The sequence below is a fragment of the Merops nubicus genome, unplaced genomic scaffold, assembly GCF_000691845.1.
Source record: "Merops nubicus isolate BGI_N331 unplaced genomic scaffold, ASM69184v1 scaffold9157, whole genome shotgun sequence".
Taxonomy (NCBI): Eukaryota; Metazoa; Chordata; class Aves; order Coraciiformes; family Meropidae; genus Merops; species Merops nubicus.
Window position 1 is genome coordinate 1 of NW_008618287.1, and position 25391 is coordinate 25391.

General features: G+C 37.8%; 1 protein-coding gene across 1 annotated transcript in view; it reads left to right on the plus strand.

Annotated features, from left to right (window-relative positions):
* Positions 1–3689: 3689 nt before the first annotated feature.
* Positions 3690–25391, plus strand: part of LRRK2 (leucine-rich repeat kinase 2) — a gene marked incomplete at its 5' end in the record, with an annotated part of 63232 nt that continues 41530 nt past the window's right edge. Inside the window, 13 exon segments of the mRNA XM_008943387.1 lie at positions 3690–3796; positions 8344–8432; positions 10271–10405; positions 12054–12188; positions 15658–15789; positions 17438–17557; positions 18717–18841; positions 19384–19463; positions 20256–20362; positions 22016–22145; positions 23307–23431; positions 24336–24469; positions 25201–25345. Of these exon segments, the coding sequence (XP_008941635.1) occupies positions 3690–3796; positions 8344–8432; positions 10271–10405; positions 12054–12188; positions 15658–15789; positions 17438–17557; positions 18717–18841; positions 19384–19463; positions 20256–20362; positions 22016–22145; positions 23307–23431; positions 24336–24469; positions 25201–25345 (1564 nt within the window).

Consider the following 25391-nt stretch of genomic DNA (forward strand, 5'->3'; position numbering starts at 1 on the left):
AGGGCCGGCTGAGGGCTGAGGGGTCGGCTGAGGGCTGCGGGGCCGCGTTCCCGCCGCCCCGGCGGCTTCGCGCAACTTCTTTCCCCGCGGTAAAAAAGTTGCTGATCGGCGTGTTGTTTCGTTTTAACTTGCGCTGTTCTGGGCCGCTTCATGAAGTCGTCTTGATCTGGACTAGGGCGCTGGATCCGCCTGCGTTTAAGGGACAAGCGCTGCTGCTTTCTGCAGATACGTTCGTTGCATCTCTACAAGTCGAACAAGAGAATAAAAATTGAGCAATACCATACGAGAGAGGTTTCTAAACTACCAATACTGTCATCTGTTTTCCACTGACAATATTTAGTTTTGCCTTGTTTAGAGAAACTTGTGAAAAGCAGGATTTTATAATACGAATTCAGACTTGCACCGCCCTGTCTTAGCAAGAGAGTTGTACTAGCCCAGTTTTTTTAAGGGGGTAAAGAAAATCTTTTAGCTAAGAAGATGATCTGCAATTTGAGTTCTGCTTGACTGCTCCTGTAACTTAACATCGGCCCATTTAGATTAGGTGTGGCACTTGCACAATTTGATGTTGTCCTTATGGTATAGCTGCCAGACTTGTCATAGAAAACAGCTTCTTCCTTGCAGGCATATATTAAATTTCTGCCTAGCTTATGCTTAAAAGATGTTTATATGCTCCACGTTTCTGTGCAACCCACTTGATTTTTTTTTTTTTTTTTTATTAAGCTCCTTTGTATGGTTACAATACTTTTGGCATGTTTTACTTTTTTCAAGTAGAAGGCCAAGCGTACCTTATCTCACAAATGCCTCTTAAATAATACTGTATTTTAAGTTGTTTTTTTTTTTGTTTAGGAGACCTTAGCTATAGTTCAAAAGCATAAAACTCATTAAAATATGAGATTCTACCTGTTTACTGATTAATTTGGAAGAAAAATGTGATCTCAGGTTTCCTCTGAAAGACAAAATATTTGTGCAGATTCTGAAGTTATGACTTATTTTACTATTCAATTGCCAGGTCATTAAGAAATAGAGGAGATGAATCAACAGTTATTTTCACGATAAAGCATATTACACATATGACAGTTTACAAAACCACTGCCCAGAAGTTTAGACTAGGAAGTAAAAAATATGAAGTCAAACCTCAACCAAAAGTAGGACTGAAATGACAGCACAAGCCCTCAGAAGTGCACAGGGAAGACAGTGATTGTTTAATTTTCATTTTAACCATGTTAAAATGCCCCACTCTGATTTAATATAGAATTTTAAAATCAGTTTCCATCTCTGTGCCTACACTTTCTGTTGTGCAGTGTTTCAGTTTAGAAGTTTTGGAACCCCTTTGCATTACTATGTTGTATTAAAGTGTGAAATTCATAGCCAGTGCAAAGCTCAAATCCTGTTCCTCAAGATGTGGTAGGCAGCTCTTCCTTCACCGTGTTACAGTATTTGCAAACATCCACAATATGTTAGTAGTACTCTGTCTTCTTGCTTCATTCACTGCAGCTCGTTTACAGTCCTTGTGAATACACCATTCTCACTTTATGTGAGTGGTGAAGTGGTGTGTTCCTGATTTCAGTGCAGTCTTTGTACTACTAATGAATTTTTACTGAGTAAATGGATCAATCAACCTCTTTTGCTTTTGGCACTGTAATAAAATTGACTTATGTAAGAGAATACATAGTAAGAGGCATGTCTGAAGTGAGGATTTTCTTTCCCTCCCTTTCTTAACAGGTTACAAAGCATCATGTCGTGATGGTCTTTCTTGTCCTTTCTGGTGTTTCTTGTCTTGTTCTGAGTAAATTCGTCTTGTGGGTCACTGTTGAAAGTAGGAGTGCAAGTCAGACTACAGGCACAAACCCTGCAAGCTTCTTTAGAAATAGGGAGGACTGGGCTGCAAAGTCAGTAGTGCCTGAAAGTAAAGTAGATGTCTTTAAAGAAATATGGTGGTTTCTTTCTGCAGTTACGCTCACAATGATTGGAGCAGCTTAGAGGCTTTAGAGCAAAATATATTTGCACTTGAGTAAAGAGCAGTCAGCAAAGCTTTATTGTCTCACGTAGAAGGTATGATCTAATGTCATATAAATTCATTGCATGCTAGAAATGACAAGGGTCTGATTTAAAAATAACAGTTTCGGTGCTGCCACCAACTGTTTCTGGGTACAGGGACCCGTTGAAGTAATTATAAGAATGTCTGTTTACAGTTTCTTTATTTTTTCTTTCACTGTAACTTTTAGCATTTCTGTTATTTAACAGGCTCTTACTTTCTTATGTAATTAGTAAACAGACAATAAGCTCTCTGTTATCTCAGGTCATGATTTTAATATTGTAAAAGAGAGCATGTGTCAGCAGGTCAGATGTTTCCATTGGATCCATTTCTCTAGATCCACAGTTCTTATAAATGTCTGTGAATACTTGGAGTCACAACAATGCAAGTAAAAATGTTTAATGGAAATATAAATTTCTTCAGAAGCAGTTTTAATACAAAAAGGAATTTCCTGAAGTCGTTATTCTAATTATCAACAGGTTCTAAATTTTACAAGGATGGTATGAAGTGGGACTTCTAAAATAAAGTCTTTTTGAAGCAATGCACAGTGTATGAATTAATGGTCACCTCTACAATATCTTTGCCAGGCAGATTTGAAATTTGTACCTGAGTGACTGTCACTGATAAACTGTTTTGCTTGGAATATGGGAATTCAGGTAACTACCTCGTCCTGAGGAGAACTAATGGTTGCTAAGACCATTCTTTGCACCCATGTTTAGTTAGGACTCAGTTACCCTGACCAGCTTAATCTTCCTGAATGTCCCTAGTAACTGGCTTTCAGTCTTGTGTAGAGCCAGCCAGCTTGCTTTCCAGGGCAAGAGAAGAGCATGAAAATGGGCTCATGGTCAAGCTTAATCTGCAGATGTTAAGGTTATAATTTGCTTTAAAAATTTGGCTCTACAAATCTAACCAGAAACAGAACTACTGCAGATGGTGTGAATGGAGCCCCTGTGGCCAGGTATGTGAAAGATAAAAGCAGAATTCCCTTTCCCAGGGAGCTGCATCACCTTCTCCATGCTTGTCAAAGCTGTCATGGAAGCTGTGTGGATCCAGGCCTGGGCTGCTCCTGTGGGTGTCTCTACGCTACCAGACTGGCAATTTCATCTCTGGTCTTACGGGCTGCAGGGTCAGAGATATGCGCTTCCCAGGAGCTCTGCACTCAAACTCTTTGTAGGGAGACATTTACATTCCTGTTGCTGCCCATCCTGTCTTGGCCCCGTTGCTTTAGGTAACTCTTCTGCCGAAAACTGATCCGCTTACACATACAGTGTTTGAGCCATACTTGGCTTACCTTCTGTCTTCAACCTATTCTTAAAGCACACAGGCCTACTTCCCCCTTTTTTTATTCAAATGGCCAAGGAAACTTCTATGCCTTGCTTTATTTTTGTAAAATCTGTTTCATCTTGGCTTTTAACATTTCTTAAGCGGTGCTGAAGCACATTAAGAGCAATGCAGAGTCCTTGGCGTATCTATTTTACCTCCAGCTTTTAACTTGCTATGTCATTTGTCGTATCATGTGTTAATTTTCCCTTATTGATTTAACAAGATAACTTGAATAGAACATCCGTTTTCCAAGAGCCAAGAATATGAGAAGACAACATTGAAGTTTCAAATAAAATATCTGCTCTAAAATAGCTTCATTTTTGTTTTACAGATGGGTTGGTCACTTCTTTGCAAATTAATAGAAATTTGTCCAAGTACTCTACAGGACATAGCTCCTAAGGATGTTGGGAAGGACTGGGAAGTACTGGGTGTTCACCAGTAAGTATTTTGTACGCCAAGAGTCTTCTGAAATGCTCGATTATCATGGCAGCATATATATGCAATGAAATATATTTATGTAAAGGTATTACATCATCTTCTAAATGGTTTAAGATTTTTCTAGGTTTCTTCAGCCTTAAGAATGGGAGACTCACACAAGCAGGGATCTTATCTGTGTGTATAAATACCTGATGGAGAAAGTAAAAGAGACTGAGCCAGGCTTTCCTCAGTGGTGCCTGATGACAGCGTCAGAAGCAATGGGCACAAGTTGAAATACAGGAAATTCCACTCAAACATTTGAAAAAAAAACCAAGCTTTTTGGGTTTTTTAAATTTTTTATTGTGAGGTTGATCATCACTGGAACAAGTTGCCCAAAGAGGTTCTTGTCGTTACCGACACCCGATCCCCGGGATCTCTGCCACCCAACCTCTGCCGCTGGGTACCATCAGCAGACACAGGCTTCAATGTGAAGGATGCTGCAAATGGCGTTTATTGCGCAGCTGCAATTGCTTATATAGCACAAGCCACGCCCACAAGGCCCCTCGTGGGCAGTCTGAGCTTTCCGTTACATCGCGAGATCTTCCGCACGCCGATCCCTGCCTAGGGTGGGCTCTGCTCACCACTACAGGTTCTGAAGTCTCAAGCCTAAAAGATATCCATAACCTGACTAGACATGGCCCTAAGTAATCAGCTGTAGTTGACCCTGCTTTAAGCAGGGGAGTTCAAATAGGAGACCTATTGAGTCCATATATGGAGTCCATGCCAGTCTCTGCAATGCTGGGATTCTGTGGCTGTCAAGGTCTTCTATTTTATTAAACAGATACAGTGTTATTTAAAAATTATTTAAAAGTTATTTAAAAATTCAGTATTTAAACTGGTTACCTCAACTGCCAGTCAGTGGACCCAACTACCTTCAAAGAGGATGATTTGATCCGTGTTTTTAAGTTATACTGGAGCAAACTGTGGTTTGGAGTTGCTCATTTCCACCCATTAACTGTTGCAGGAGCCTTAGCAACTCTTCTGAATGGCTGTGGTTAGATGGGATGAAAACCCACACAGGTTAGTTCTGTAGTTGTTCCTTTGCACAGCTGCTAGTTGTAGACGAAGGTATAGTACCAGCGGGGGGAAGGTCTTGGTTTGGTGTTCCCTCACTTGGACAGATTGTCTCACCGAGGGCTGCTAATGACAGCTAGAGGCCACAGCCTTGTAACTCCTCTAGAGAGTCTCTGCTGCCTTTATAGTCTTCACCATAGCCTTCCTGAGGAAGGCTGCTCTTCTAAGACCATTTGCATGAAGATGTCATTTGGTCTTGTGGGGCTTTGTTTTACAGTGGCTAGGGTACATGGTCAGCAGGGGGATAAACTTATTTCAAATAAGTTTTGGCAATTTTCTGTAGAGAGCAGAAGTGATTTTGGTTGCTTTTCATGAGCGAGGGATAACTAAGATGAAGCTATACAAGCTAGGTATGATTTCTTTGGCAGCTTTAAAGGCTTTTTAATTGACTGAGATTTATTCTGAGAGCTAGAGATATTGCTGTTCATTCCTGGGTCCCAGGAAGATTGTTCTTTCGGGCTGATCTTTCCTGTAGCCTCCCCAGAGCCCACGCAGTGTGAGCAGTTGAACAAAGCATCCCTTTCAAACTTGTACTTTACTAAAGATCTGATGATAACATTATTGTACACAATTCCTTCCCACTACCAGTATTTTAGCAAACTATAGCCCTGTCTGACATCTGGATGTTTTTCCTTGCTGAAGAGACACTTGTTCTTAGTGGGTGAGTGAGCTTGGACATTTCTGTTAATGCCAAAGGCAGAGCAAGCCAGCTGAATTGTATCTTGGGCTCCTTGTAGGTGGACGGGCAGTGCATCAACACTGTATTGACTATGTGCTGTTTGCAGCAAGGCAGGAAATGGAAATAGTTATGGTACAGAACAAAAGGTCTTTTTTTGGTAAGAGATTTTCAGTTTTGTGTAACCGTTTTAGGAGAAAAGAAATCTTAAGCTAGAAAAAACATTTGTTTCTTGCCTCTTAACTATGAGCCAACTTGACCACATTACAGTTGTGTTTAGAGATGGTAGTTTGGTGTTGATTTAGATGTTCTTGACAAAGAGTATGATAGTCACTGTTGCTCTGAGGAGAAAGGAAGGAAGTTCCTTCAATGTATTTGCATCCTTTTGACAAGGTCAGAGAGACTTCATGAGATGTTTTGTAATCTTTTATGTTAAACTTTCATACAGTAGGTGAGGTTCAAAATATTTTATATGCTCGCTCTTGATTATACTTGAAATGGGAGGGTAGATGCAGAGAACTTCCTCCTTGTATTAGATGTGCTTTAGTGAGTGATTATTTTACCCTGCAGTGTACTGAGCCAGCTCACATCTTTATGTGTCAGCAGTTGCCTGAATCGGATTGCCCTCTGTAAAATGCTCTCTCCCCAAAACTGAGTTCCTTCCCCACAGCAGAATCCATAACTTGTTGGTAGACAAAGGAGAGACGTTTAACGGTGTTGGAGTGTTTGATAACTCAGTGGAGTTTTCCATCCATGCAGGGTGTAAGGAGTAAGGAAGTCTAAGCCACAGTTACTTACAGAGCAAAGAAATGAAGGAATCTTCTCCCCATGTAGGGTTTATACACATGTATGCATGTGCATACACACCTGTGCCACACAATAAAATGTATTAGGAATGCTTAAGACTAGAACAATTTAATCAGAAGGTTAAAGCAAAGGTAAGGGTGTCTGTTTAGCTACTCTACAGGCCGGGTTAGATGTGCTGTTTGTTTTCCTTGATTCATCACCTTACTACTTAGTCCATACATGTGGGCTGTATGCTGGGGTACGAATTTACCTCAGGAGTGAAAACCCAAATACCACGATCTGTCCTAGTCTGTACACTTGTAAGTCTGAAGTGTGCATGAAGAAATTTCAGTGAGGTATCTACTCTCAGTTTGAGAAAATAAAAAACAAGCCTGTATTTAACTGGATTTTATTTTCCATTCTTATTACCATCCCACACAGTATTCTGACTTAGCCCTAAATTTCAGTAGCAGTTTTGTGTTCATGAGAGTGTAGGGATGTAAGCAAGGCATGGTTTATATGAACAGATGTGTATCTTTTATTGGACTGTGCCTGTTATGATTTCCTACCTTGCAAAAGGTAAAGGATATTATGTCTCCCATCAGACCTTGCCTTTTATGTGTATTTTGATCACCACAGCTGTGACACTCACACTACAGCAGAGGAGAGAGAAACTAGCAAGATCATAGTATGAACGGAAAAGGAGGAACCCAGTGATACATAAAGTTAGACTTTAGCAAGACAAACAATATCATTGCTAGAGCTGGGGCAGGGAATTTGCAGGAAATTTTTAAGTGCTGGTTTTTGTTTTTCAGCAATTAAAGCATTGCAAACTACTGTGCAGTCCGTTTTTATTAGATTTTATATGTACAAAGATGCACATTAGAAGGTTATTAAGATTTCAGAGTCAAGCTCACCAGTATTGTGTAGAGCTTTTAAAATTTTGCTTAATGAGAAGGTGTTACAGATTTGTGGTCACTGTTTTACAGATGGTCATTTGAGCAAAATATGTTAAAAGTATCAACTGATTTTGGGTTGCTTAGTTTGATATGTGCACTGGATTTTTCAGAGTACTTAGCATTGTTTGGTTCTCTCTCTGTTTATTTACTCAACTTTGATTGACTCCAGTGTAGCATTTCAGAGGTTAATATTCCCCGGTTCTCAAGTTGTGCCGCCCAGAAAGTGAGGAGTGTACAGCTGGTAGTCTATGAAATGTTTCTTTTTTACGGATTTGTCCAGCCTCACATAAGTGCTGTATGGTGGAAACACAGACAGAGTTCTTCAGGGTGCTGTTGGAGTTCCTCAGCTGAGGAACTGCTGCTTCTCTTCCAGCAAACCCTTGATTGCTCACTGTAGCTGAACTCTTGCAACACACAGAACAATGCCATACCATTTACAGTCTGCTGCTCTCCACAACTCTGCTTTCTGTAGAACAACTCCAATCCTGAATGAGACTTGTCTCCTGTAGAATTAATATATATATAATTAATTGGTGAGGCATTGGAACAGGCTGCCCAGGGAGGTGGTGGAGTCAATATCCATGGAGGTGTCAAAAAACTGTGTAGATGTGGCACTTCAGAACATGGTTTAGTGATCATGGTAGTGTTGGGTTGACTGTTGGACTTGATGATCTTACAGGTCTTTTCCAACCTTAATGCTTCTATGATTCCAGTTGAAATAAAGGAAATATTGATAAGTTATACATCATTATTTTAATGAAGTATGAAAGTCATTAAAATGCCAACATATTTCATGACTAACTTGAAAAAAAAAATGAAGTTCAAAAAAAATAATTTGGAGCTTTTTAAGCTTTTGGTAGTTTCTGTAAGTATTTTGGATTTTGAAGTAAACATTTGATAAAATTTTGTGTATTTTGTATATTTCTTTGATACATAAATTTGCTTTGTATATAAATTTAATCTATTTCTTTAACCATAATATTTTTCCTTTTTTTTTTTTTTTAAATTTCTAGGCAGATTCTTAAACTGCTTACAGTCCACAAAGGAAATATAAATCTGTCTGTAATAGGACTGAGAGCATTAAATCTACTCCTCATGTCAGGTATTGTGCGTTTTATTTTCCTACTTGGTCTGAGCCTCTAAAACATAAAACTGTGGTACAGAGTGTGTGACTGTATGTGTCAGGTGTGATTTTTCTTTCTTTTTTACTTAGTAAAGTCACGTGTCATTTGTACTTGTATACAAAATAGTAAAGAGTACTGTTTTGCACCTTTTTTACCCAGGTAGGAAGGATTTTCTGAATTGTAAGGCTGTGAAGAGCACAACCAATTAATTATTCTGACATGTTATTAGCATAGACACAAATACTTGCTGTTAAGTAGTTAAGAGCTTGTTTTTTCTTACCAAAGTATAAATTTGGTGGCATTCTGACTTGCTTCCTTTGGCACTGGTTAGTACTTTTGAAAACAGTAAATCATCTCTGAGATTTCTGTTATTTTGCTCTGCAGAGACCTAATCTTACCAGGTGCTCAGGACTTTTCTCATGATGCTGAGATTCTTGATCTTCTGTTGAAATGAAAAAGAGACCCAAAGGGAGAGATTCTGCTGGTTTTATTCGAGCTAGCATACAATATTAGCACAAATCATTGTTAGAATAGGAAAATTTGCATTGATTTTAACTGGCTTTGGAGTCAGCCTTATTTACAAACTAAGGATTAAACTTGACCTTAGGTAGTTAAAGATAATCCAGCTGCCCAGGGTTGTGCTGCAGGCAGTAGGGTGAGACAGGCACTTCCAGAGGATGGGCCCTGCTATTCATTTGTCCCTTTTATACGTTCAGTTACGTCTTGAACCTCTTTTCCTGTCCATGTCGATTGCAGAGAGGTCTTGGAGAACTATCTTAGACTGGGTGCCTAACTTTTTATCTGCTGCAGTTGGGTAACAGAGGTCTCATTAGATGTCATTATACTGCGTGATTAAAAATAATGATAGCAAAATCTAGCTGTTGGTGAGTAACTGTACCCACCATCTTCTTTCTTTTAGTTGTGATGTGTTGTAAAGTGTCCTATACTGTTGACTATATATCCCATTACAATTTATTCCTGACTGCTACTCTTCTTCCCAGAAGTTAACTAATTCTCATTTCAACTCCCTTACTTCAGAAAAATATTTGAAATTGTACCTTGTCAGAAAAATCTCTTTCTGTCAGAAATCCCCTCAAAAAATCCACAGAAAGCCCAGCAGCAGCTGAAACACTGAAACACACGTTATGAATTCTATTGTTATTGCTGTAGGCTTGAAAGATTGCCATGAGTGTCAATCTTTTTTTCTATACATGCTATAGAGTAACCTTTTTTTTTCCAAATTTCTTTTATGTAGTTACAGCAACAGTGAGATTGACTTTCTAGTTCAGTTTCAGGCTGAACCAATGGCTGAGAGAGTGAGAATAGGGTGTCGTGGTATAGGTGGTCTGAGTTCATGGCTCACTGTAGCTGACAGGTACATTTCAAATCCTCTCTTGCTTTCCTCAGGCACTGTAGTCCTTCTCTCATTCTTCCACCGACCTTACTTCTTAGTGAAACCTTTCAGCTTGCTCTAAATGCAGAAAGGGTTTTTTTTGGTAGGTTAATTTCCTACCAGTTAGTGAGTTGAACTGGTTCATTGAGGGGTCAGATAATTACCAAAGCAGTGCAAGGTTGGAACAGGAGTGGAGTAGGGGAACTGTCTTTTGGCCGTAATGTTTTAGAACATCTCAGTTTTATTTTAAAATACTACCTTAAGAGATAACATCCTTGTGTTATACAAAAACCCGAATTTGAGCCAGCAGAGTAAATTTTAAGGACAGTATTAATTAATTTTGGATTTTAATGGTGAATAGAGTGCTTCAATAAAAATGTTGAGAATTAATTGATGCAATGTGTAATCTCTTCTGCTATCCAGATGTAATTGCTTTCCTGCTCTTGGAGGAAGAGGTGGATGTGTTTTCCTTGGTATTTAATGCCATGCACATCTTCCCTAAAAATGAAGAGATCCAGGAACATGGATGTAAAGCATTACACAAACTTTTTGAGAAAGGTATTTATATCTTGTAGTTTATTAGATTTGAAGAATTTATGGGTTGGGAGGGGACTGCAGGTGTTTGTTTAAATTCTGGTTTGTGTATTCTATCTGGTTTTTGAATGAGTTAGCACAACAAAACAGGGTTTCCAAGCAGTATCACAAATTTTCTAAGTTGGATAAATTTTCACAAAATCAGAATGTCTCTTCATTTCTGACTGTAGAATTAATTGAAAAGGTGGGATTCAACATTAATCAATAACACTGGAACAAAGAGTAGTGACATTTGATCTTAATTCTCAAAGAACAGGGTTCTTTATTTAAAGACTGGCAAATTTTAGTAACATGAAGAATTCCAAAATACATCAGAATGTTTCTGCTTTAGAAAAAAATGTGATTCTTCTTTTGCTCCTCGCAGTGCTGAAAGATGAGTATGTATCTGTATGATATCCCTGTGTTACTTCTGAGAAATGAGGTCACCATGTATTGAATCTTTTCAAAGTTTTCAGGAACTGTGCACGTTATGGCCAGAAATCCCATTGGTGTAGCAGCCTTGCTTTGCATTGAGTTTCTTGCTTCAAAATAAATACTGAGAAATACTAGCCCTCCTGCTAAGTCCGCTGTAGTCTTTTGCTTCAAAGATAGTCTCCAGTTCTTTAGATATTTTGTTTTCTTTCTGGCACGATTTTACATTGCTTTTTCTAAGTCTTCCTCCCACACGTGTGCCTGGAATTATCTACTACATTCTTTCCCCTCTCCCACTCTGCCTAAATACTTTTTCCTGCTATATTTTCTCTTCAGTCTTCACAAAGGTCTGAGCTTCTTATATTTCCTGTGCATGCTTTTTTAAGTACCTGAATTTTACAGATGTACAGGCTGCTGTGGGTGCAGACCTGCAATGCCTTCTTGGAGGCAGTGCTAATGTAACAAGTTCCTAGGCTGCCCTTGGCTATTTTTTCTTGCCTCTGAGCCACCTTGGCAGTTACGATAATGTGAATGTTTGCCTAGCCTTAGCTTGAAACAGATTCAGAATATGATTCTGCTTATAAAATTTAAAAGGTGTTGTTCTTTCTCAACCTGGATCAGTTCCTTTATCTGGTTCATTGCACAGCTCTGCTGTTATGTCAGCAAAAATGACAAGGAGCCAGGGATGGAGAAACTTCTAAGCCATTATTACAGTGATGGTAAGATATTATTAAAGCATGGCTGTAGTCTTTTTGAAAGAACTTCTTTATCCAAAAAAAAAAAGTTGAGAGGTGAAATAAAATCTCAGAGTATGCAAAATGGTATTCCATCAAATTGTTTTTATTGTATGCTTAATCTTCCCTTCACTCATACACTGTCTTGGTGAGGAATATCTGAAGTTCATTGTGTGAAAAAGACAAAAAGACTTTTTAAAAAATATTCTTCCACGGGGAAGCATTTAAAAGCCAGAACTCAGTTACATAAAATGTAGGCTAGAAAAAGGTCTTTATAAAGTAGCTTAGTTTTTGGTAAAAGGAATCATAACTGTGGAAAATTATTTGTATGGATGGTACATTATTTCTGTGAAACACAGAAAATAAATGTGAGGAAACTTGATAAAAACAATGCCTTTTCTCATGTTCTACCAGGATATGAATTCTTTCCTCAGAGCATACTGTATCTCTCTCACTTTTCAATTTAGTTCCAGAAGAGCAGCTGACTGAATTTGTTGAAAGCAAAGATCATATGATCATACTGAAAGTATTTCAAGAGTTTCCAGAGAAGGAAGAGGTGATTCTTCCAGCACTTTATTCATTACATTCCTTAGCTGGACCACGTAAGTGCATTATTGGAAGCTGTTATCAATTCCTCATCTCCCGTAGTGTGCATAAGCTCACCTCGGCTTGGTAATCTTTCAGTAATTATAAAAAAAAATCAGTGAGAACTTGCTGGGAGTTGCCAGACAAATTACTTTTCTGTTTTATTTGGGAAATACTAATGTGTAATTTTTTAGTGGGAAATTTTCATGTTCAGCCATTCTGATAAAGCTAAAATCTCTCATAAGAAGAAGGACACTTTCTTCTGCTTGGGGTAAGTGATGATGAAGGTGCCCATCATGGTTGTAGAGGTCAAAGTTCAAGACCCTGCCCTGTCTTTTCTTAATGCTTGAAAAATAAGATATATTTAACTACATAAACCTTCAATGAGTTTGGTTAGTGGGTAAAGAACACTGTTGGCAGAAGATGTTCCACAAGGGGAAGGTTGCCCCTTGTGGGGCAGTCCAATGACTGGGGCTGAGAAAAGGTGTCTGGTCTCAGACACCCTCCTTTGGTCATTCAGTGGTGGCTGCAGTGAGGAGCGTTGGTAGCACCACACACATTAGAGTCTTACAGTGTCCTTAGGTGTTGTGCAATAAGACTGGAAGAAAATGTCTTCATTATGTCTTGCCTTCTGATAACAGCAGTCCCTGTGGCAGGCAAAATCAGCTCCCAAGAACCATGCTTGATGATTTGTGTCAGTTTGTTGACAGCACTTGGATCTGTTTGACACAGAGGCTGCTCATGGTAGCTTCCTGATGGTGGTCACAGTTTTGGCAAACATAGAGCAGGGTCTTGCTCTTCATGTCTTCCACGGGTTACATAGTGCTGCACCCTTGTAAACATAGTTCCTCACAAAGCCCAGCTCATGCCTTCTGTCTGCCTCTGTAGGAACCATGCAGGCCCCATGTATGCCACAAAACAAGAACTAGACAGGAGTGTCCCACATTTCATCAGACTCCAAGTTATTTAGTTCCTGTTTTTCAAACTTTTTGCTGTTCTAATTTGTGTTTTAAAAGTTAAGTATTCCTTTTACCCCAGGCCAGAAGTTATTGCCATTTTCGAAGGAAGAGGATGGCAGATTTTAAGTGCTTTTAAGGATAGTAAACACTTACATAAAACATTACAAAAGAAGGGCATGGCAAAGACCTGCTCTAAAGTAGGTATTTAGGACTCTCACTTCTGATATGAAAGATTGAAAATATTCAGAGAAACAGAGATGTTTTGCATGTGAATGTGCAAATGTAGGCTACTTTTGCCAGCATTGATACTCTTGGTTTTTGACATCCCACAATACCTGGCAGAAAGTGTATTCCTTTAAGGCCACCATGGAGAAAATAATTAACACTCTGACTTATCCAGTAATAAAGTGTTTGTCTCCACATACCTTGAAGTGCAACTCTGTTCCAAATGAGTTACATCAAGGATTTGTACCTCACTGTGTCCCCTTTTATTAATACATAGGTAGACTTTGTTACAGCCTATGTGTCCTGAGAAATTGAAGGATAAGAGTTTATTCCAATGTGGTGGAAGAACTCTTAAGTCTTGACTGTTTTGATGGAAGGAGAAAATGCTTTGCTGCCCACTGTCCTTCAAAGTCTATGGTGGGGTGATGGGTCACAGAAAATGAGCCATCGAAATGGTAGTCGCAGGCAGCCATCCAGGCTTCTCCTCTGTTCAATGAGGAGAAACAAGCACCTCAAGGAAATCTACCCAACCCTAGGAGAGGTATCTGATAGAGCTGGGATGAAGCACTCTACGGAGTGCTTGGATCTCTTCATCAATTGTTCTGAGAACCTAGGTCACCCAGTTTTTGTGGTTAAGATTAAATGAGATCCATTCCGCTGCCTTTCCTCTAGCTTGTTCTGGGAAATGGTGGCTCCCTGCAAACATGCTATTGCTTGGTTCTTCTAGAATTTAAACATGCAGTTAATGATGCTCTCTGTAGGAAACAAGTTTTGGGATCTTTTGAATATTTTAATATGTTTACAGTTGCCTCTTATGAAATGATAACTTACCGTGAAATTATGCAACCCTGTTTTGTGCAACATACCTTTAAAATGGTGTTTTCAGTTGAGAATGACATGAATAAATTGCTGTCATCTTAAAGCAGTGTGAAGGGTATCTTCCTTCACTATCAGATAAAATTCTTCTGAAATGCTTCCCACACAGAGCTTGCTTTTTCAGCTTAGAGAGTATCATTATTTAATATTCAGAGACAGATTAGTTTGAAGAACTCCTGATGCTTTAGAAAGACTAATTATCTTTAATAATACAGTTGTGAATATTCCTCTTGCATTGTTTACAGGAAAGCCAAGCCATTGAAAGAATGATTAAGGAAGTTTATAGACCTCAGCAGACTCATGCTGACTCCCTGGAGTCAGTGACAGGACTCCCTTTCGTTCACTGAGGCCAGGATTTTGTCCAAGATTTTTTTGAGTTCATACTCTGCCTGGTACCCTGGACAGACACACTACCGGGACGCTTTCATACACTGTGTTTTAACCGCCGTGGTGCTGTTTTGCCTGAAGTTGCTGTCTGTGGGATTACTCTGTCCTCAGTGGGGAAGGGTCCATTCTGTCTTTTCACTGGCTCATGTGGATGTCCTGTTGGTTTCTGTATCTGGCCTGCATAATAAGCAGAAAATAGGGTGAAGGTGACCAGGCACTGGCACAAGTTGCCCAAAGGGGCTGTGGAATCTCCACCCTTGGAGATACTCAGAAGCTGTTTAGCCGTGGTCCTGGGCAACCTGCTGTAGCTGACCCTGCTCGAGCAGCGGGGTTCCACAAGATGACATCCAGAGATCCCTTCCAAGCTTGACCCTTCTGTGATTCTGTGAAATACAGAAATTGCAGTGGCTTTCAAAATATTGCAGGAGCGTTAGATGAACATTTCTGTACACTCAAGTACATTACAGATGTGTGGTAGAACCGATTTAAGTGAAAAGAATAACTTGCTCCCTAAAAAAGAGGGAAAACTTTGAAAAACGTTATTATATCAGATAAATGACAGTTATTAGGAAAAAAAAAAAATCTGAGTTGCTTCTTAATTCTATGCTCCTGGGCATATTACTGAAATACTGTAAAATGTTTGCCTGATTACAATCATGCTATAAACACCATTTTTAAGGTTAAATTAATATTTATAAAACATTTTGATGAGCTTTAAGAAAAAAAGTTACATAAGAAGAGTTTGTGAGAAGATTTCTGTTACATGGCCTGATAAAGAATGGAACAAATCCTTAAGTGTTAATATGGACTCTGAACTTCGTCAATTATTTTCAAGTGTTGGTGGTCACTAATGTCTTCTGTGGCAACATAAAAAAAAAAAAAAAAAAAAAAAGCTGCCTTCCTTTCAAATTGCAAGGCAAAAATGGAAACATAGGCCCAGTTTTCTAAATAAATTTATTTAAATAAAGTTTGAATCAGTATCCAATCAACATGGGTTTTTTCCTTAAGAAGCAATTTTTGTTTCTGTTTCTTTCTTTAGCCAGCAATGTGGAAGTGCTCATGTCTGGAAATGTTCGCTGCTACAATGTTATAGTGGAAATGATGAAAAGTTTCCCCAATAGTGAAACAGTTCAGGAAGTGAGTTGCTGTTTGTTGCATAAGCTGACACTGGGTAAGTCCACAAAATTGTTCTTTGTCAGCTCACCCTGACTGTGTAGGAGTTGGCATTGACTGACAGCAAGTGTGACAGGCAACAATAGAACTACTATTCCAGGTGGTCCTCAGGGTGCTGTGTAGCTCCATGTCCTTGATGATGTGAACATACTGAGGGAACACTGGCCACAGTCAGTACGACATACTTTTGTGTTAAGCATTAGTAACAGTGACAGAAGCTGCTGTGAAAGGCTAGAGAGGGGAAAGAAGAGCGCCAAAGTAGTGGGAGAAGCACACAATGAGAATGGGAGATGAATAATCCTGTTCTATATAAAGTTACTTTAGAAAGGAAGAAAAATCCTTCTGTATTTCTTTTTTGAAGTGACAGTGCTGAATGTGTGAGAAACAACTGGTGCTACAGAATTACCTGGAAAACCAAGGCTCTGGTTTTCCTCCTTGCAATGCATTTGCCTTCAGAGACCTTTGCTGTATCCCTGCCCAGCTATAGTGCCTGTCTTGAACATACCATTTCTATTAAAATACAGAAAGAAACAGCAATGCTGATATAATATGACCACACTACTGCAGGGTAAGAAGAAAAATGCTGTTTCCAGTTGCACTTGTAATAGATGTTAGGGCCAGGGTTTTAGAATGATGAACTTGGAAAGGACTTGCCTTAAAGTGTGCTCTTAAGCATTCTGTTACCTTGGTCTGATTGAACTGAGTCATAAAACATTGGGAGAGGTACTTATCTTCTGGTGAAAAATCTAGACACTGAAGGCAGTCAGCAGCTATAGGACCAGAACTGAGGGAAAGAAATGAGGTTAGCTTTTCTTCTGTATATAGCTATATTTTTGATACTCAAATATGTGAGACTTCATAATTTGGTACCTCATCTGAAGGATTTGAGAAACATTGATACAGATCTTAATCTGACCTTTCACATTGCTAGTGAGAGTCTCATTTTTACTAGTGAAGAATTAAACCAAATCAAATACCAAAATAGAAAGCATAGCTAACAAACTATATTTTACAGAGTGATTGTTGCTCTATGATTTTATGCATGATACTTGTTTTTACAACAGAGAACTTATTTTCATTTGCTTGCCTTCTGCAAAATTCCTTATATTCAAGCTATAATATGAAGTACTGTATAACCTGTAATAAAAGTTAGTTAAGCTTTAAATATATTTATTATCAAAAGGTAGTTCTTTTACTCTTCCAGAATGTATGTATTCTGTACTTATAATGCTGACTTCGATCTGTTTAATGAGGGCAAAACCAGAGAGCAAAACAGGGTTAAACCACTTGCTGCACAGGACAAATCAAATCATTGCAGAAATTTGACACCAGGACCGAATTTCCTTCCTGGCAGGAAATCTGCAAGTGATACACTGACAGTATTTTTCTTATTTTGATGACAGTGTGTACTTCATTTTGAGTTAAACATCAGTCTTTTGTAAAAACCACAAAGAACTTAGATCCTAACTGGTGCTTTTCCTTGACCTCTTCTTTCCACAAATAAGACATTGTTGTGCCAAGCCCTGTAATAAGAAATACAACATTTGCTTCAAAGTTTATGCATTCCATGCTGAGAAATTTATGTTAAATGCATTTAAAGCTCTAGATATGTGTTTATATTCATGTAATATCTTATGTATTTTCAGGAAATTTTTTCAATATCCTTGTATTACACAAGGTTCCAGAAGTCATTGTGAAGGCTGTTAAAACATACCCTGAAAATGCAAAGTTACAAGCTGCTGCTCTGAGTTGTTTAGCTCTTCTAAGTGAGTAAACCTCTTCCTAGATACATAAATAACTTCATTCGTGTCTCCAATTGTGATTTTTTTTTTTTATACTGGTAATTTCCCATAAGCATTTTGCCATTTCTTTAACATGAAACCCTCAGGCAGTATAGTTTTGACAGAGCTAGATTTCCTGCATACTTACTGTTTTACTGTGACATGGCTGTGTTTGTATCATATGCACAATATCCACACAGTGTTCAGAGCTGGTAAATTGTATCGGCAGATCTTAACAAAGCAACCTGTTTGTTCATGGGCAAATATTGGATAATCCCCACGTAACATAAAATCACTAGAGATAACAATTCTCATTTGATGCTGTGTTTGCCATGTGTGACAATCCTTGTTGAATTGCAGCAATTGTTAGCAACACCAAATCAATATTTGTGCTTGAGTTCTGAAATCAGTTAAAAGATGGAGACTTTTCCACGAGTACACTCCGAAGTATTATTCTGAAACAAAAGTTAGTTAACTAGTGGCAAAAAAGCTAAGAATCTGATCTTCTTTGTCTCTGAGTAATTGTTCCAGACAAAACTCAGTAGAAGTGCTGTTTAAGAGTCCCCAGAATAGCAAAGATTAGACATCAATACACGGTCCAGTAAGCCTCAGATAGTACAGTTAGTGGTGTTTTTTTTTCTTTAAATGCTGAAAAATCTCAGGTATAAAATGTTTGGTTTTTTTAAATTATTGTGCACTTTCTGGGACCAGATTATTGCTTTCTTAGCAAGTGCCATTTATGTGTTGTCCTTTAATGGCACGGCTACAGAGTGTAGATGGCTGTATGGTAAGTGGTTACGTGCAAATGAATCACAGTTATATAGGCTATGGTATTCATTATGTAAATGCACAACAAATAAAGTTTGCGCAGGTAGGTCTTTTCAGAGCCTGAGCTGTAACTATGTACCTAGTTTATATTAAGGGTTTTAGTCCCTTTTATAACCTTAAGGACATTTTTCAAATCTGTCTTAGAGTTTATGTCAAAAGACTTGTCCCTTCCCAGAAAAGGCTAATCCTCCCACTGATGTTCACACATAGGTAATGTGAGCACCTGCATGACTACAGGAAGCTTAAGACATATTGTGTTTGTGTGTTTGTTTCTTATTTACAATAAGAATTTATTGTAAATATTTTATGTTTCAAGCTGAAACAATATTCTTAAACCGAGACTTAGAGGAAAGAAGAGAAGAGGAAGAGGAAGAAAAATTATGCTGGTTGGAAGCATGTTACAGAGCATTAGAACTGCACCGAAAAAACACAGATGTGTTGGTGAGAATTTCTGGATGATGGGGGTATGGAAGGGCTGTATTACGCATTGAAGAAAATGTTTAGAAACATCATTTTCTCCCATATGTCCTCAGGCCTTAAGGACTGGATTAGATTTATAATAAATCTTGCCTTTCTTTTCTTCCTTCACCTCACCTGGTTTCAGTTACCCCTTTGTATCAAATGTAGGCGGTTAAGATGAGGCTCGTTACCTGAAACTTTGACCATCCAAAGATTGTTGTTTGTGTGGCTTCTCTCTATAGGGCAGGAAAACACAGGCACGTCAACAGAATAATTAATCTCAGCCCAAAATAGGTGTCCAAATACAAATCAAATAATGAGAATGTGGCACATGTTTGTAACTCAGGCCTATGCCAGCTGTAAAGAATGGGACAGTCCACATCCTGTTTTATTTCTACATAAAGCACCTTGTACCTTTGTCATAGACTGAAAAACGGTCAAAGTATTTACATTTTTTCATATATTTTTTATATTGTAAAGATATACTTTCTTAATCCTTTTGTGTCCTCTTGGTTTATATTTAGGAGGCTGCATGCTGGGCTTTGAAAAATCTGTTTCTGTATCAACGCAACCTTCATGAGAAGATTGGAGATGGAGAGAATCAGTCAGTGTTAATATCTTGAACTGCATTTTTGGAAATTAAAAAAAAAAATGAAAGCTTATCATTAAGCCATTTAGGGTTTCATGTTTTAGTTATTTTTCTTTCTTGTTTTCTAATATATGATTAAATGCATGGTAATAACCCACACTTGAGAAAATTTCTTTCTGGAAAAGTGTGCTAACCTTGACTCAGGCGAAATTGCTAGTGTTTTAATAAAGGGTCAGAATACAGCTAATAGAACACATGAAGCTAATTTTTACAGTTCACAAGGAATTTCTTCAGTTGCAACAAGGGTAGGGAGGATTAAAGAATGTAGGCGTAGGGAAAACGGAGAGGACTAGGAGAACTAGTACGTAAGGAATATGGAAAAGCAGTGCTCATTTTCCTGCAAATCAGATGAAAGGGCAGAGCAGAGGGGCTGCTGCTTCATCAGGGAGAATCTAGGTATGGGTAGGATGCAGGCTTGAATTTTACTTAAACCATTTCTCAGACTTGCTTAAAATTTTTATCATTCAAATTTTAGTAAGCCTGTTTTGTACACCTTTCTAGACTTCAAGTCACTTGGAAAACATTGTTCCATGTGAGTTCAGTGGGATTCAGGATAGTTAGGCTCATACACATGGCTTGCAAAGGGCTTTCTGTTAGCTATTGCTCTAGAAACATACTAAAAGTCAAGTACAATAATCTGGAAATGTAATTATATCGCTTAATACATTTTTAGGAAACTGAACTACCATTCTGAAGTAACTGTGGTGATTTGGTCAATGAGCAATTATTTGTTTCTCTCTCGAAAAGGTTCCCAGTAGACAGAGCAGTGATGCTGTCCATGCTGATGCACTCCTCTTCAAAAGAAGTGTTTCAGGCAGCTGCTAGTACCTTGGCAATTTTGACACAACAAAATGGTAAGGGAATTTAATTATCTTTACTTTCTAATTCAGCATGAAGTTATTGCTGTAATACTAAAGAAAATTTAGTGTGCAACTGTATGAATATAGTATTACCTGCAATTAGTATATTATACAGTTGTGTTTAGTGGGAAGTTTATTCCTTGCTTTGAAAATGCTGTTGTTGGCTAGTAACAAAGAGAGTTTGTAGAAGTAAAGAGCTCTTTGTCAGTTCATGTGTTGCAACTGCTATTTTTTTGGATCAGAAGATGTGAAAAGAGTGTGTTCCTTTTGTATGCTTGTTTAAATATTGATCACGTTTAATTTTCGTCAAGAGCAGCATTTGTTGGAAATCACGTGAGTAAGGATTACAGCCCAACAAATATCATTTTCTTGCTTAACACAGGAGATTTGAGCAGCCCTGTTGACTTCAGTGAATCAAATCATGTGTAGAAAGTTAAGGATGTGCGTAACAGTTTTCAAGATTGCTTTAGTCCTGATTGTGTCCCTGACATGGTTTCCTAACTTTTTTCAATTTGCAGACCCCCTCAAAATTTTTCAGTGGAGATGAGGACCCCTGGGTAGAGTATTTAAGTCTACTGACAGTTGGCCTGCTTTTATTAGATACCTTTCCCAGAACTCCTTGCAATGCTTATGGACCTCAAGTGGTTTGTAGACTGCACATTGAAAACCACTGGCTAGATAGGAAGAAAAAGACTAGCAGTTAATTGCCAGTCTCTAGGTGAGAAAGCATTGTTTTATCACTAGGTTACTGAGCTATCCAAGTACATAAAACCTAACAATGGAAAGGTTTTATAGTTATTTATGAGACAAATATGTATGAATCAAAAAATAGATCTCATAACTGTATGCTTACTGTTATCATATACTATACCAGGTACTTTGATATGTTACTGACCAGTGGGCCTCTGATTCCCTTTGGAAATCTAAAGCAAATTTTTGTCTTACTTTCTCCCCTCCCCCTGCCCTAAATGAATGTGCTTACACCAGAAGTGATCATCATAAAGAAGCTTAGTAAAACCCTCTGGCACAATGCAATATTGCTTGAATTACCCTTTGAAATGGATGTACTGCACTGGGAATAGTAAGAATTGGTGGTAGTTACTATGATAATGTAGAATATTTTTTGTGGTGTTCCAAGCTATATTGGTTACAGTTGTAGCTACCACATGTACTTGGGTATTTGAATTTTTGAAAAAATGAATTAACAAAGTAAATACAGTAAATAAATATAATTTCACTTTTGAAGCCTTAGTTTGGAAATTAGGTTTTTTCAAAAATTTTAAATTCTAGCGTTCCTACATGATCAGAGAGTGCAATTAGAGAGGAAAAATTAAGAATAAACATTTTTCAAAATAAAAGTAAAGCTGTACATTATCCCCTTAAGTTAAATTTATGTAAGTGAAAATAGCAGATGTATTTAAACTTGTTAGGCATCCAGGAATTATAATGCTTTTGATTAAGCTGTACAAACAGAAGTCAGCTTCAGCTCAAATTGTTTCCCATTCTAATTTCTACTTCTATAATGTGTATATTTGCTGAGGAAAAAAACTTTTAAAAGGGTGAAGAAAAATTAGCAGTTCTGTTGTTTTTGAGAACCATACATAGGAAGAGATTTACTTATAGGATGCTTGCGATTTCATGTTGTAGGAAATATCAGGAAGACACTCTTGGCTAAAGGCATACACATGAATATTTTGGATATAATGAGGAAACATCCACATTCTCCTGAAGTGGCTGAAAGTGCCTGCAGAATTCTGCATCATGTTTTCGAAGGAAGGTAATATACTTAGAAATACAAGGCCACTTCCAAAGTGAAGGTTTGTGAGATTCAGTGTTGTAAGTGATTGTATTTAAATTATTGACTGTTTCACTGATACTGAAGTTTGCCACGGGCTGACAGCCCTGTTCAAGACATTGAATCTTGTAAACCCTATAGTCACTCCCCCAGGTGGGTGGGTATGTGAAGGACGTTCTTCCCTTCTTGGGTGCTGAGCAGTGGGGTTTGAACAGACTGTCACTGGGTGCTGTCCCCTCCTGTTAGCCACACTGCATTCGTTTGAGAGCTAAGAAATTTCCCACAATATTATATCTGATTATTCAAATAGCATCGTGATAATATTACTTTTTTGTTTTCTTCTGTAAATGCTTTAGAACATGACCAGATAACCAAACTTGTGACTTATAAATACTGGTATAAAGGGTGGGAACATGAGTCCAAGTATCTTGTCAAGTTTTTTCCAGCTTTCTCTGAAAAATTTAGATATTGTAAGCTCTCTCTGTGAAAAAGTCAAGATATAATCATAGAATTTCTTCTGAATCATTTCATTTTACAAAGAATGAAATCTGAAAACTTCCATAAATGTTCACAGGAATAAAAAGTATTATAAAATGAAAGAACAGAATAACATTGAAAGTGAATTAGAGGCCTTTGGCTACTGCCATTTCTAGGAATTCTAATGACATTGAGATTTATTTTTTTTTCTTCAAGATTAGAACCTAACATGATTGATATTTTTCTATTTATTCTACAAGTATCTGACAATTCATCAGTACTTTATGACAGCTGCAGAGCACTAGATTAAGGAAGATGTGTCTTTTCACATATCTGGACTGGAATCAAAGTGAAATATATGAACCCATTACTTACCCTGAATGAAATACTGTACTCTCTATACATCACTGTTCTGGACTGGATTGAAAATTACCTTTCTGTAGTCTAGAATGGAACTAGTTACACAGACTGGATTCATGGAATGGTGTGAAAATAATGTATTTGCTATGGTGAAGAAAACAGCCATAGTTTGAAATTTATATTTCATTTCTCAAACCACATGTACAGTGTTCTAAAGAGTTATCACACAGTGTTAATGAAGGAAGCAAATACATGTACATTTTTAAATTACATTCTTTTTATTTATTTTATAAACAACACTTTCAGTTTCCCCCATCTGGATATAATGACAGTAGCTGTATCAGAAGTTGTGAAAGCCATGAGGAAACATGAAAAATCACTCTCTGTACAACTGGAAGCATTTCGAGTCCTTTTACACTTTATGATACCTGGTAAGTCATCCAAAAATATAATCAGTGCAGCATCATACACCAAATCAGAGAACAGAATTAAATAACTAGGTTTTAGTGTTTCTTATCTAATGAGCTTTAATGCGACTTCAAAAAATTTACTGGAGTTCTGTACGTAGCAGAGAGCAGCTGTAACTCTTCAATAACATACAAATTGAAGGGAAACTTTTAAGGTCTTGAAGGTAACAAACTAAAATTATCACTGCTAATTTCACCTTCTAAAGTGTAATCAGCTGGATGTTAGAACTTGCAGGTTAATTAGGGAATAAAAAGTAATTCATGGGGAAGATGGTAATTGGAACAAGCACAAATGCTGAAGTGACCTTTAAAGGATTTCTGGGTACTTTCTCTAGTACCACTTGACTACAAGTGCAAATAGCTCAAGAAAGATAAATCTGAAAGACCTTGCTCTGTTCTTTTATTTGTACTCACTTTCCACTTAATGCCATCTGTGGGTAAAATTTGGCCTATGGTGTGCTGCCAAGTGAAAAGGGGCAACTCCTTCATAGCTTCTTTATAGTGCCTCCTTTCCAGGAGGAAGAGGCATTCTGAAGTAAGCATCAGGAACCCCATAGCTCAAAAAAGTATTGTATTGCAATGTACCTTAGGCAAAATTCTTTGGCATGATTTTGCATTTTCACTGTAAGCAGTGTGCAAACATGGTGAAATCATAATTTCAAACACAATGTACTCACTCCACAGTGTAAATCTGGAGGGACTCCAGACTCTGTAGCTACAGCATTCTGAAAATGTCGTGAGATCTGAAATAAGCTCTGAATCACGTGTGTGTTCAGTTTGATTGTTATATTGGATTAATAATATTGGGTTAATACTGGGAAGAATATTAATACATTCTTCTAAGGAAGGCTGTTTTCCATTGTTGCAGATACAAAGAATGAACACCAGAATGGTTCTTCCAGAGATGTGGGAGGTGCTGCTTTTGCCCTTACAGTAAAAGTCATTAAAAGCCAGTGTCTGTTGGAGGGAACCCATTCATTGGTCCTTAATGCTTTGAACAGGGTATAGTTAAAGCTTTATTCTAATGGATTTTGTCTCTGGTTTACACTCGCAATAAAAAAAGTTTTAGTTCTGCATTGATTTTCCTACTGATTTGATAGAACTAATCTTAACTCCTGAGTTTCACTTATCGTTTGGAGTTTCTTCATACTTTCTGTTCTGATCCTTTATACAGTAAGTCTAAAGTATATTTATTTTTAAAAGGCTATTTTTTTTAAAATGTACATTTTATTTGTGATTTTTTCATGGAGTAGTTTTTACGTGAAGTGTCTTCATACCTACACCTCCACTTTTTCTTTTCGTATCTTTTTTTAATTCACATTATGTTTGTCACTTATGCTGGTTTTCAAACCCCATTTTTTAACATTTTAACCACAAAGGAAGTACATTTTCTCACTCTCCTTGTCCTAGCAATACGGTGTGAACTTGCCAATGGTTGTGCTAAAACTCTGAGGATAAAAAAAAAATCCCACTTTCCGTTAGAAAACTAGCTGGGGAATGTTTTCAGATTCAAGTGGAAATCTCAGAGGTTATGAGTGGCTAAAACTGGTGGTTGAAAAGGAAACCTTTCTGAAATTGTGATTATTGTTATTTATTGTCACATCAGCTGTAATTCACATACTTCAAGAACAGTTCCTTGTTCTTAGAGAACAACTTTTAAGAACAACCAGTTCTTCTGTTGCCATTGTAAGCAGAACAAACTTGATCTGATTTTATATTAATTTCTCCGTCAGTTTATTGGAAATCCTAGCATTCAGAAGTGTGGATTAAAACTACTTGCTTCTGTATCTGAGTGCACTGGTGCTCTAGACATTTTAACCCAGCAAGGAGCTACTGACACTGTGCTACACAGCTTGCAGATGTATCCAGACGAGCAAGGTAGGAAGATATTTTGTTAGTAGACTGTGAATGCTGTAGAAGGGGG